The sequence below is a fragment of the Selaginella moellendorffii genome, unplaced genomic scaffold (genome assembly GCF_000143415.4).
Source record: "Selaginella moellendorffii unplaced genomic scaffold, v1.0 SELMOscaffold_19, whole genome shotgun sequence".
In the NCBI taxonomy this organism is placed as follows: domain Eukaryota; kingdom Viridiplantae; phylum Streptophyta; class Lycopodiopsida; order Selaginellales; family Selaginellaceae; genus Selaginella; species Selaginella moellendorffii.
This window is the reverse complement of record NW_003314280.1, coordinates 2,187,151-2,198,357: the sequence shown is the minus strand read 5'-3', so window position 1 is coordinate 2,198,357 and position 11,207 is coordinate 2,187,151. Positions and strand designations below refer to the sequence as shown.

The window sequence follows — 11,207 nt, the reverse complement described above, 5'->3', positions numbered from 1 at the left end:
TGTTTCTTCTTACATATATATATATATATATATAGTTGAAAAGTTATAAGAAAAACATTTTATGCAGCAATGCTTAGTTTGCTTAATAGTAATGTTATTCCTATCTAATAATTTAATATATTAAAAATTATAAGCATTTTTATAATTTATAAAAACAAGATTAATATTTTTGAATATGGTAAAATAAACTAGTGATTATAAATATAGAATTAATCTAAAATACTAAATGGTAGAATATCCTTGAATATTCAAGCATTCTAGGTATATCTATTACTTACAGGTCTGCTTAAAGCAAACCAAAAATTTGGAGTTAACTAAATTAGTGTTTATTATATACTTTTGGTTTTCTTTGGAAAACTTGTAGAGTATAAAGAATATACCTGAAGTATCCAAGTATGTTCTAAAATATTCCTTAATCCAATGGCTGTGATCTTTTGCCTTTAAACTCGTTTATACAAAATTTAATATTAGTATCTAAAATTCTATTAAGAAAGCTATTGAGAGGGATTGTTTGCATGCTATCACTAAATTTATGATCCGTCAAAAAATGCAATTACAAAGACACCGGTGTTTAAATCAAAACCATGAGTTAATAAGGAATAAAAAAATATAAAGGGAAGTAGGGATGAGTATTAATGTAGCCCAAAGCCATAATTTGCTACAATCTAGTTGTTATAGTTTCAAGATTAAGTAAACATTATAGAAATTAATCTTTAATAAATGTTTTATATGAGATATTTTTTAGCATTTTTTCCTTCCCAATTTCTTTTGAATTTTTTATTTTGCACTATATATATATATATATATATATATATATATATATATATATATTTCTGTGTGTGTGTATTGCCTCTTGAATTGCTATAAACTTCAAGAGATCTAATAACTTCACTATTTTTAATTTCTTGTCGAAAGTGATTGAAAACATGATGCACTCAATTTATACTTCAGGTCTTCCTATGGACCAAACAAATCTCTCTCCAATTATAATCAGCAGATCCTAGTGTAAATCTCCATCACAACTTGGATTATGACATGCATAATATTTATATATTTTTTGTATTTTTAATTAGAATAATTGTTATTTTGCTCTTGTTTTTCTAAAATATTGGTTTTTAATAACTGTATTGATTTTATATTTAAATTTAAATTAATCTAGACAAAAGAAATGCATTTGAAGAATTACTTTCTATATTCATTTACATAAAAAGAAAGAAAAAAAACCAAGCATTGCTGCATGGCATATCAAGTTATTAAAATATAGGATAAATAAATTTTACTATTAACTTTAGGTTTTTTTTGAAATGTATAACATTTGTAGAAAATTACAATTGAAGATTGAGCTCAGCTTGTGAGCTCAACTATTGAGTTTGCAAATTTAATATTGCTATAACATTTGATAAAATGTATATTCCCCCAATAAGAACTAAATACTACATATAAAACTCTCTTTGTGAATGCATGGAATTTAGTCTTCACATCTTGAATATAAAACACCCCATAATCCTTTTAATGTGACTAAAATTCATTCTAAGCAGTTTTTTATCAATTGTCTTCTTTGAAATTAAATTATGATGACTTTTCTACTTTATACATGACCTTCCTCCAATGTGAGCTATTAAAGCATCTTACTCATGAAGATGCATTAGATTCCTTTAATATTCCTTATCTTTGAAAAAACTTTTTTATAAATATGAAAAAGTGGTATAATATTTTGTTGCATTACATGTAACAACACTTCGTTTGCATAATAATAATATTTATTATTTATTAATCCAATTAATGAATTGGACTCAACAGAATGATCAAAGGGTTTCCTTTATCAAACTAACCACGTTTAATTGGTTAACTATGATTATGATAAAACCTGAAGAAGTCTTATGATGGAAACTTCAACTGGAAATATGTTGCAAATGGGCAAGCCCTCTTTGTCAGTAAGATGCAGGGCGATGGATCCCTGTAGCGGCATGAAAACCACGAAGAATCAATAATCTGTTTCCAAGCCTTGCAAACAGCTCTCGCTCTTGGATCACGAGCAGAGCTTTCGAGTAGTATTTCGGTTGCGTAGATTCTTTCAAACGGCAGTTCTCAGCTCCTGGAAGTCTGAGTGGCTGGTCACAGAGCAGAACCAAAATGAGGATATCAAGAGTTAGGATTTCGCGAAGTTTCTCACGTCCTCTTCCGCTGTTTGTGGGAACATCATCCATTCTATTTGGATCCGAGAAAAAGGTGAAGCTACTAAGCTATCGCACAGACAATGGCAAGCTCGTTTCACTCCACCACGTCAAGCTCGGGAGTGAAGAACTCGAAGGTGGGGAGGCAAGCTCTATTTGCTTGGAAAGAGCACTGGTGTGTTTGGGCAAGAGGGGAGGACGCAGTTATGATAAGCCGGGCACCGGAGAGCATCTCTCCCAAACATTTCTACAAAACTTCCATAAACATTCACAGGAATGTAATCTACTGGATTCCTGATGGTTGGCAAGCGACGCTAGTGACATACGACCTTAATAGACAGGATTCATGGCAAGTGCTACCACTCCCAATTAAATTGTATAACTACATCGGACTCTTACACATTTTAGAGTTTAGCTTATTAGGCTGACTCCAAGAGAATGAAGCGTACCATATGCAGAAAATCACCACGCAACGTCCATAAGTCTCTACTTCAACAAGAACAAGGAATATAAAAACGCATTCAATACAAGCTTCCAACTATCTTATACACCGACTCACAGAGAGGTTTCTCCATCTTCAATCGCCTGGGAAATCTAGAGCATAGATTGCCCAGGCAACACGAAGGTAATCCGGTCCCAAAGTGGTCACTACAACATCAGCTATAAACGTTCCCCATAGATTGCAGAAACATAGATTTCGCATAAGAATGGAAGCGCTAAACATCTCAACATGGGCATCATAGTTCTGCGATGTATGTCGCAGCGGCCACAGCAAAAACGAAGTAAACACTTCCTAGCTTTGTTAGAAGCTGTGGTGAGTTACGTGTCTTGCTGCGTGAGACTCGAGTTTTGTAGCAGCCAGCTGACCACCCTACAAGAGCTGCGACTGTCTAAGAACAATACCACGAAATCATGGTCGATTACAGTAACTTTTTTAGAGCCTCTCTATGTCCACACTGCAAAGATTGGTACATTCCTGTGATGTTTTCGGATATAATTAACCTGTGTTCAGATGGCGAAGGAGCTTTCTGGAAAAATGCTGGTGGAAGCTGCTCGTTACCAATCCCAGGATGGGTCATGGCGCAAAAACCTCGCAAGCTTGGAGGGTGTGAGCTCATGTCGGCTGTGTTTAATGTTTGTGCTTTTCCTTCCTTGGATTATCTGTCCTCACCTTACGCCAACGACAGGGTGGAAGCTCTCTCACAAGGGTTTCAACGTCACTCGGATCATCATCAATCTTCAGAGGACTGAAAAAAGAGTGAAAAAAAGTCAAGAGCGGCAAGAATAGGATCCTTGAAGATCTCGGCTTCTATAGAAAGTTTCAGGGAGTACGGGAGTTTGAGTTTCTGCCGAACTTGTAAAAGAAAGTCCCTGTATCTGAGCCTCCGACCACTAAGACGTAGTATAATACTTAGAAGAAAAGAAAGAAAGATCACTTAGTGCACTTATATCCGCGGCTAGAAACAAAAGCCTCGATTCCAACGGTTCCAGTAAATCATCTCGTTGTTCATCCCCGTCCTCGGAATGCCGAGGACTAGAGCCATCCCCCTGTGCTACGGATTTAAAGACACGACTGAAGAAGCTGTGATTTTTTTCAAGCTAGTCAGTCCCCGCGGAAAAGCGCTCTTCTAGAATAATACCTCTTGCCATAGAGAATGCTCGAGAGCTCAGAAAGCTCCTCGTCGCTAAGAACTGTATGGAGCTCAGGATCCACAGGGACGAAAATGTAAGAAACCCGTACACATGTTTTCTACGAAGAAGGCGTGCTGTTGGTGTCCCAATAGAGTAAGTTTCGTCCTCACGTCCGGGCTAGATCGGCCACTGTCTTGTTTGTATTGAGAGAACATTCGTGATTCCCTCTTATGTCAAGTTGACCAGTCGTGTCTGTTCAATTCTTATTAGTCAATAAGAGAGATGCCCGGGCGTAGCGCCAGTCGCGAATAAAATCTTCCCGAATAAAATCTTCCTCCAACTGCTCAACGTTGTCACAGAAAAAGAAGGTACCAGTTGCTTCCATGCAAGCTGACGTTTTATATGCTTTTCTTGAAAGTCTCCTGGAATCTCGATCAAGAGTATCGCATCACAATGCTGTTTGTCTTCGTTGAAAGACTAGTATAATATGGCGATGGCATGTAGATGCAGACCAGCGAATCGATGGACTTGGTGTGGCCTTGTTCGTCCTCGGCATTGGCTTGATCACACTGTTACTCATTGGGAGAGTTCAATCGTCGCAGCAGCGGCCATTTCTGTCGCAAAAAAATTTATATTAGTAAATGCCAAACTGAGAGAAGGTTATAAACTATAAGAATTAGTGCACATAACACTATTTAAAGACATTTCACAGCTATTTCAAGTAAATTAGGAAGGGTGTATCTCTTTAAGAGTGTTGTTGCAATTCAAATGCTTCTTGGGGAGTTCCTTATGCAATGTGAGAACTTTAATAATATATTGTGATTGGGAATCTGATAAATGAAAATGCTGGGTAAATAAAAATTCTTTATTTTAATTGGGAATATACTTAGAACACTAAAGATTATATTACTAACCAGACCTAATTATTTAAAGTGTCCCCATTTTTTGCTTTGACGCAACTCTAATTTACCATTAATAAATCGGCACAATTACCACCCATGCCTACCAGCAATTTACTAATGCCTCACGAGATTGAATTCCAGGTCTCACTGCTGGAATGTAACAATCACCGGGGTGGAATCCTCGCCCCCATTGACATTTCCCACGCATATGGGCACCAAGTAATTCCCCGCCCCAATCTCCCACACAAATCCCCGATCATCGGCAGGCTCTCCGAATTGATCCGGTAGCAGAGGTAGAGCGCCCCAAATCGAGGCTCACGTTGGAGGCGATTGCGCAGGGCTTTGTCTGGCATGGCAGTGTAGCGACGATCTAGCACTATCCTCACAGACCTGGTTATAGGTTAATTAAATTAATATTCCATTACATTGATAAAAATGAAAGGCAATTTTGATTGGTTTAGAAGAGTGTTTGGAGTGTGTTTTTTCTTTAAATTTATTTTTTGCATTGTCTAGATTTCTTTTAACTTTTCATTTCTTCTCTTTTGCTCTATATTTTCTTTTTATTTATCTTCATGGTAAAATAGCATATTTCTCCTTTGACTCTGATGCTATAATTAAGTGTGATTAAATTAGTATATATTATGCTATTGAATTAATGCAATGCTCTAGGAATCTCTATGCATTCCTTGTTAAATTAGAGACGCTGATGGTACTGTTTTCATATTAGTATGGAGGCTATTGTTTCATCGAGCAAAATCCATGTAGTAGAGCATTTGCTGAGCCTCAAGAGCTACTCTCTCCCTCAAATCCTCCTTGCCCATCCCGTCAAGTGTCACCCCGACTACACCTCGATCTGCAAGGAATCGGACGAATGGATCTTCAGCTACCTCGGCGTCACAAGCCCGGAACACAAGAAGCGCCAAGCGCAGTGGAGGGTCCCAAGCTTCGCCGCCTTCCTGACGCCCCCCAGCAGCCCCAAGAGGCGCACGCTTTTGGGCGGCAAATTTACGTGGCTGACCACTGCGCTGGATGATCAGCTGGACGAGAGCAAGATCTCCCAAGGTGGGCGGAGCTCCCAGTACAGGGATGCCATCTTGAGCATTTTCTCCGGCAGAAGCGATTACCCGGCCATACTCCCGGCGGAGGTTCCTCTTCTCAGAGCCTGCGAGGAGCTCATGCCGGAAATCCGCTCCTTCATGCTTCCGCCCACTCTCAATCGCTTCCTTGCTTACACCAAGCAGTGGTCGCAGACTTTCGATGTTGCCTATGAGAGCACACAAGTGTTCAAGGAGCTAAGGAGGGACAACGTTTGGATCACCCCATACTTCCCGATGATCGAGATGTTCCTGGGATTGGGTCTTGGGGACGATGTGGCCGGGTCCAAGGATTTCCTCGCCGCTCAGGACGCAATATCGGACCATGCCTGGATGGTGAACGACCTCTTCTCTTTCGCCAAAGAGTTCCGGGACGAGAAAAAGCTCAGTAACATTCTGTCCGTGAGCTTGCTCATGGATTCGTGCGTGCACACCATCCAGGACGCCATTGATCTTGTGTGTACCGAGTTGCAAGCAAAGGAGGAGGAGTTTCTCTACTACCACGGGATCCTTGTCAAGCGAGCCCAAGCAGGGAACAACCAAGATCTCTTAAGGTACCTAGAGGCAATCCTTGCCGTGATCCCAGGTAAATTTCCATCTCTCCATCAATCGATCACCCTTCTCATTCTCTCAGGTAATTTACACTTTCACTACATAACGGTGCGTTACCACGGATACAATAATCCATGTGTAAATGGAGAAGCATGGCATGGTAAAGTTATATTGCAACCAAATACTCTCGGGCCACCACCAAAACCACATCCATACCTCTATGACATATAAAATGAATTGTATGCGTTTTCGTAAAAAACAAAAATAAGTCGAGTATACTCAAGGATCGTATTTAGGACTCATTTGCTCTGGGTCTGTGGCACAGAAGGCTGGCGAAGTTTCCACCTCCTCTGCAGACTCGAGAAAATGGGTGTTTTGGCTGAGAAAGAGGGAGAAATTCCTGAAACTTAAGAAATAATTGCTGTTTTGTGCTCTCACCTGGTGCTCGATCAAGGCTCCACAGGATTGGACCATATAACAAAGGAATCACAATTTAATTCAGTTTGATCCTTGTTCCTAAAGAAAGGCCATGTTCAAAACCATGAAACTCATTCTTCCAGAGCAAGAAGTTTAAACTTTTTTGTTCTGAGAAGCAAAGTTTATGCCAAAAAAATCCTGGAACTAGAAGAGGGCTTGTGAAACATTCGCGCCAGCTGCGCCATGCCCAGAGCGAAACAAGCCATTCATTCAAATGTGAAAATAACAAACACGTTAACAAGCTATTAGTGTAAAATTTGGACGGGATGGCAAGGTCACAGGTTCGAGTCCACAGCCAGAGACCCAATTAAACTTTTTTTTAAAGGTAGGTGATCTTTGTAGGAATTTCTCCCTTTCTGGTCGATCTAGCTAATAGGAGAGGAGCTGGAAGTTGCACCCCTTGCGTGACTTGATGCAGCCTTATTACGATCGCAGAGAGTGCTGCAGACTGCCAAGGAAGAACAGCATAGGCTGCAACATCAGAGGTACCACAAGCAAGTCGCCATATGGAAGTTCTCATCTACTGCTGGAACGCGAGCTATTGAGCGGAGCAGAGATACCGACACTTAGGACACGAACTTGGACATCGGTTTACCGATAGCCAAGATTTTCGGCGACCTTCAATGGCTGTGCGTCATGATCTCCAGCCGAGAGGACAGGTCCCAACTAGTCATCTCCCTCACCGCCGCTTTACGATGCCCCTCTGGTGACCATGCCATCGCCGAGATTTTCTTCTGCCACTGGGGATCATCGCCAAGAACTGGACAGACGAGTGGAACCAGGGCGTTGAGACTGGCATCGCAGCCTGATCAAGCTCCAATTATACGTTTGCAACCTCTGGCCAGCTCCAGGATCGCGAGGAGATTAGACAGTAGGGGTACATCGCCTCATCCGGGACATGGCTTTCAATCCTCCAAAGGCCGTGGTTGATGTGTCCATACTTACGCTCCAGCAGTAGTCTTTCAACCAGGCCTGGAGAGGTCTTCTGCCCGGTGTTTCTCACCACCGTCCAGGTGATTGGGGTGTGCGTCTCGTAAAACGAGAACGCTTACCCGCCTTGGATAGAAGAATCCCGCTACTGTTGGCAAACACAGGCTCCCCTAGGCGTCAGCTTTTAATAGCTCCATCAGTAGAGCTATAATCATCGGTGATCGGCACAGTCGACAATGGTTGGGCGGGCTTGATCCCTTTGCAGGGATTCACAGTAGTCCGTAGGAGTTGAGCAGCGCTATGCCAATGGATGTGGAGCTATCCAGGCCAGTTTTGAGCAGCGGTATGCTGATGGACGTGGAGCTATCCAGGCCAGCAGCGTAGTGCACGGATCTCCACCGCATCGCCATTGATAGCTGCAAGAATTCATTTGACGAATGAGGGCGAGAAATTCTTGCATTTGCCTGTTATGGGCAAATGCAACGATTGCAATACTCTGAAGCCGTGTACTGCATGCCCACACTTCCCATACATCTCCATACATTTCCATGACAAGATTCATGAGGAATCTATGACAATTGAAGCCAATGGAGACGATTAGGTCAGTAAATCAGAATCAATTGGACAAAATATTTTTTGAACCTGTCGGAGTTTTTGAACATTATATTTTTGCTATAAAGGTAATTTAGTGAGTTTTATATTCTTGCTATATCTAAAAACACTGCAAACATTGTAATCCAACAGTCCACTAAGGAAACAACAAAGAGTACAACTACTAATTCTAAATATATTTACCTTTTGATGTTTGAGTTGAAACTTGTGTTAATATTGTTAGAGCTCTTCCAACCACTCCAACCAAATTGTTTAGGCTTCTAGTGTTGTTTTTAATGAACTTCTTTCTTGTGCATCAATTAGAACAAATAAAGAAAGAATTTATTGTCATGAAAATTAAAATTTATATACCTAAAGTCATTTCGAGGTATATAAATTTTAATTTTCATGACAATAAATTCTTTCTTTATTTTTTCTAATTGATAATGACTTCTAAAGAATTATAAAGTCAATCTCAAGAACTGTGAAAACATGGACCATAAACCAAGTGTGGACTTTTACAAATATATGCATATGAGGAGGAAGAATTGTGTGTATTATAATTGTATATAGATGGGTCTATATATATATATATATATATATATAGAAACTTACTCAGCTTAGGTAGCTAATGAGAAAAGCATATGAAAAAGTATGATTTCAATTTTGTCACTAGTATTGTGGACTTATGAATTGCTAGACCCCACTTCATTAGGCATTTGAATCTCCATAAAAATCCTTAATTGTTAGAAATTCTTATAAAAAACTACTATGCAATGTTCTTGAATCTTGACCCAATTTTTGAAATGGGTTACTGAAATCTTTCAATCTCCCACTTGCTTTATACTTTGCTTGCTGTTGCTTATTCCTCAACGCCTCTACACAACTAAATGCCTTGATGGAACACCTCAAACATCCAACACATTTAATGTCTCATTCTTTATAGTTTTGAAAACTTGTCTCAGTGGCTGAACTCAAACCAAGAATTATACCTGTAAATCACGCATCAGACCATCAGAAGCATTGCTATTGTAATTTAAGGCGGTATGTATGGTTCTTGACTCTTGTCCAGATCGCTCAAAATGCACAAGAGATTGTCTAGAGATACTGTCTCCATCATTCCTCATCTTCGCCACCTTTTAATTTTCACCGAGCGATGTGCTGAGTGCATTGCGTTCTCGTAAGCTTGTGGGTGTGACTAGGCTAGTGGAGTCACGCTTAAAAGCTTCTCCTTGTCCCTTACCACGCTCGCAGTGGCTTAACGTAACCAGGAGCTGTTCAGTGACTTCTTCGAACCTCACAGATCTTTGTGTTGTATCATCCCATTGGCTTCTTCTTTTATCAGCCATCAGCTATCTAAACCTGGCAAGCAATCTAGGAATAGGATAAGCTCTTCTAAAACCTGAGAAATTGTTGCCTTTTTCTGCTCTCAACTGATGCTCGATCAAGGCTCTCGCAACATAGACTACAGTGAATAACAATCGAACCACTAATGCAACAAGCTTCAGGTTCTGAGTCTAAGTTTGGATGAGACATTAGGTGTAGGGGTTGGCTAGATGCTATTGGGAAGGTGTATATGAAAAATACAAGAGTAACTTCTTTCTCAAGAACTCGAGTGTGCCAAATCAGTTTATTGCGTTAAGGAAGTGATGGAAGAACTGACGAGAGCTCTAGAGCTAGAATAATGAGAGCAACAAAATACACGCGTGGAAGAACGAACAAAAAGAATGCAAGGAAGAATGCGAGGGGTGATGTATCGGCACCTGCTGCGGTTAGCGGGCTGAGAAATCTCACAACTGGATTTTTAGGCCCCTTAGCTGAATTTTAGTTTCGTGAAATTAGGGCTCTTCGTCTAGGGCTGGCAATGGGTGGTGAATAGGAGGAGATCTCAGCGATGTCGATCGCGTCGCCCGCCGCAGCGAATTCATCCGCTTTGCGATCTCAGCTAGCATTGGCGCCAGCACCGCGTCCAGTAGCAGTAGCAGCAGCAACAGCAGCAGTGTGGAATCTATCAGCAGCTTGCGCCAGGGCAGCAATCCACAGTAGCCTCGGCGGCGGCAATCCCTGGCGATCGGCGGCCTTGGGGAGGAGCGCAAGAAAGCAGCAGCACAGGCCTAGGGCTCGCGCCATCACGGCCATGTTCACGGGCATTGTGGAGGAGATGGGCCGGGTGCGCGGCGTGAGCGTGGGCGACGATGGCGGCTGCGAGATGACCGTGGAGGCGAGCATCGTCCTGGACGACGTGAAGCTGGGCGACAGCATCGCCGTGAATGGCACCTGCCTCACCGTCACGGCCTTCGACGCGGCCGCCTTCACGGTCGGCCTGTCGCCCGAGACGCTGCGAAGAACATCGCTGGGCGAGGTCTCCACGGGATCGCAGGTGAATCTGGAGCGATCGCTGCAGCCCAGCTCGCGGATGGGCGGGCATTTCGTCCAGGGGCACGTCGATGGCACCGGCACCATCGTTTCCATGGAACCGGAGGGGAATTCGCTGTGGATCAAGGTGAGGGCGAGCCCGGATCTCCTCAAGTACATCGTCCCCAAGGGATACATCGCGGTGGACGGGACGAGCCTCACGGTGGTGGATGTGATCGACGAGGAGAGCTCCTTCACTTTCATGCTGGTGGGATTCACGCAGCAGAAGGTGGTGATCCCGGGCAAGGCCGTGGGCAACAGGGTGAATTTGGAGGTGGACATCTTGGGCAAGTACGTGGAGAGGATGCTCCAGGGATACGCGGTCCCGGCCGCCAGAAGCTAGAGCGCTGGAAGAACTCGCCCAAGAACTAGGAGTTTGCTTATGGAATAATAAAGAGGTCGGTGGTTCGATTCGTTTCCCCGGTGTGTTTAGATTAGGG

At 42.2% G+C, this 11,207-nt stretch overlaps 2 protein-coding genes across 2 annotated transcripts; both read left to right on the top strand.

The window, feature by feature from the left end:
• The first annotated feature begins 5,436 nt into the window (after window positions 1-5,436).
• Window positions 5,437-6,765, top strand: LOC9651705 ((E)-2-epi-beta-caryophyllene synthase-like). Its single transcript, XM_024677166.1, has 2 exons — window positions 5,437-6,436; window positions 6,680-6,765. Exons 1-2 carry the CDS (start codon window positions 5,437-5,439, stop codon window positions 6,763-6,765), a joined length of 1,086 nt encoding a protein of 361 aa, XP_024532934.1.
• Window positions 6,766-10,208: 3,443 nt separating this feature from the next.
• Window positions 10,209-11,184, top strand: LOC9651704 (riboflavin synthase). The gene has a single exon (XM_002972580.2). The coding sequence runs from the start codon at window positions 10,247-10,249 to the stop codon at window positions 11,108-11,110; it is 864 nt and encodes a 287-aa protein (XP_002972626.2). The 5' UTR covers window positions 10,209-10,246; the 3' UTR covers window positions 11,111-11,184.
• Window positions 11,185-11,207: the final 23 nt, after the last annotated feature.

What these genes read in the sequence shown, in the direction of transcription:
- LOC9651704 (XM_002972580.2), top strand. Translation starts at nt 10,247, where the DNA reads ATGTCGATCGCGTCGCCCGCCGCAGCGAATTCATCCGCTTTGCGATCT.
- LOC9651705 (XM_024677166.1), top strand. Translation starts at nt 5,437, where the DNA reads ATGGAGGCTATTGTTTCATCGAGCAAAATCCATGTAGTAGAGCATTTG. An exon ending in CACCCTTCTCATTCTCTCAG is followed by an intron (nt 6,437 to 6,679) that starts GTAATTTACACT and finishes TCTGTGGCACAG; the next exon opens with AAGGCTGGCGAAGTTTCCAC.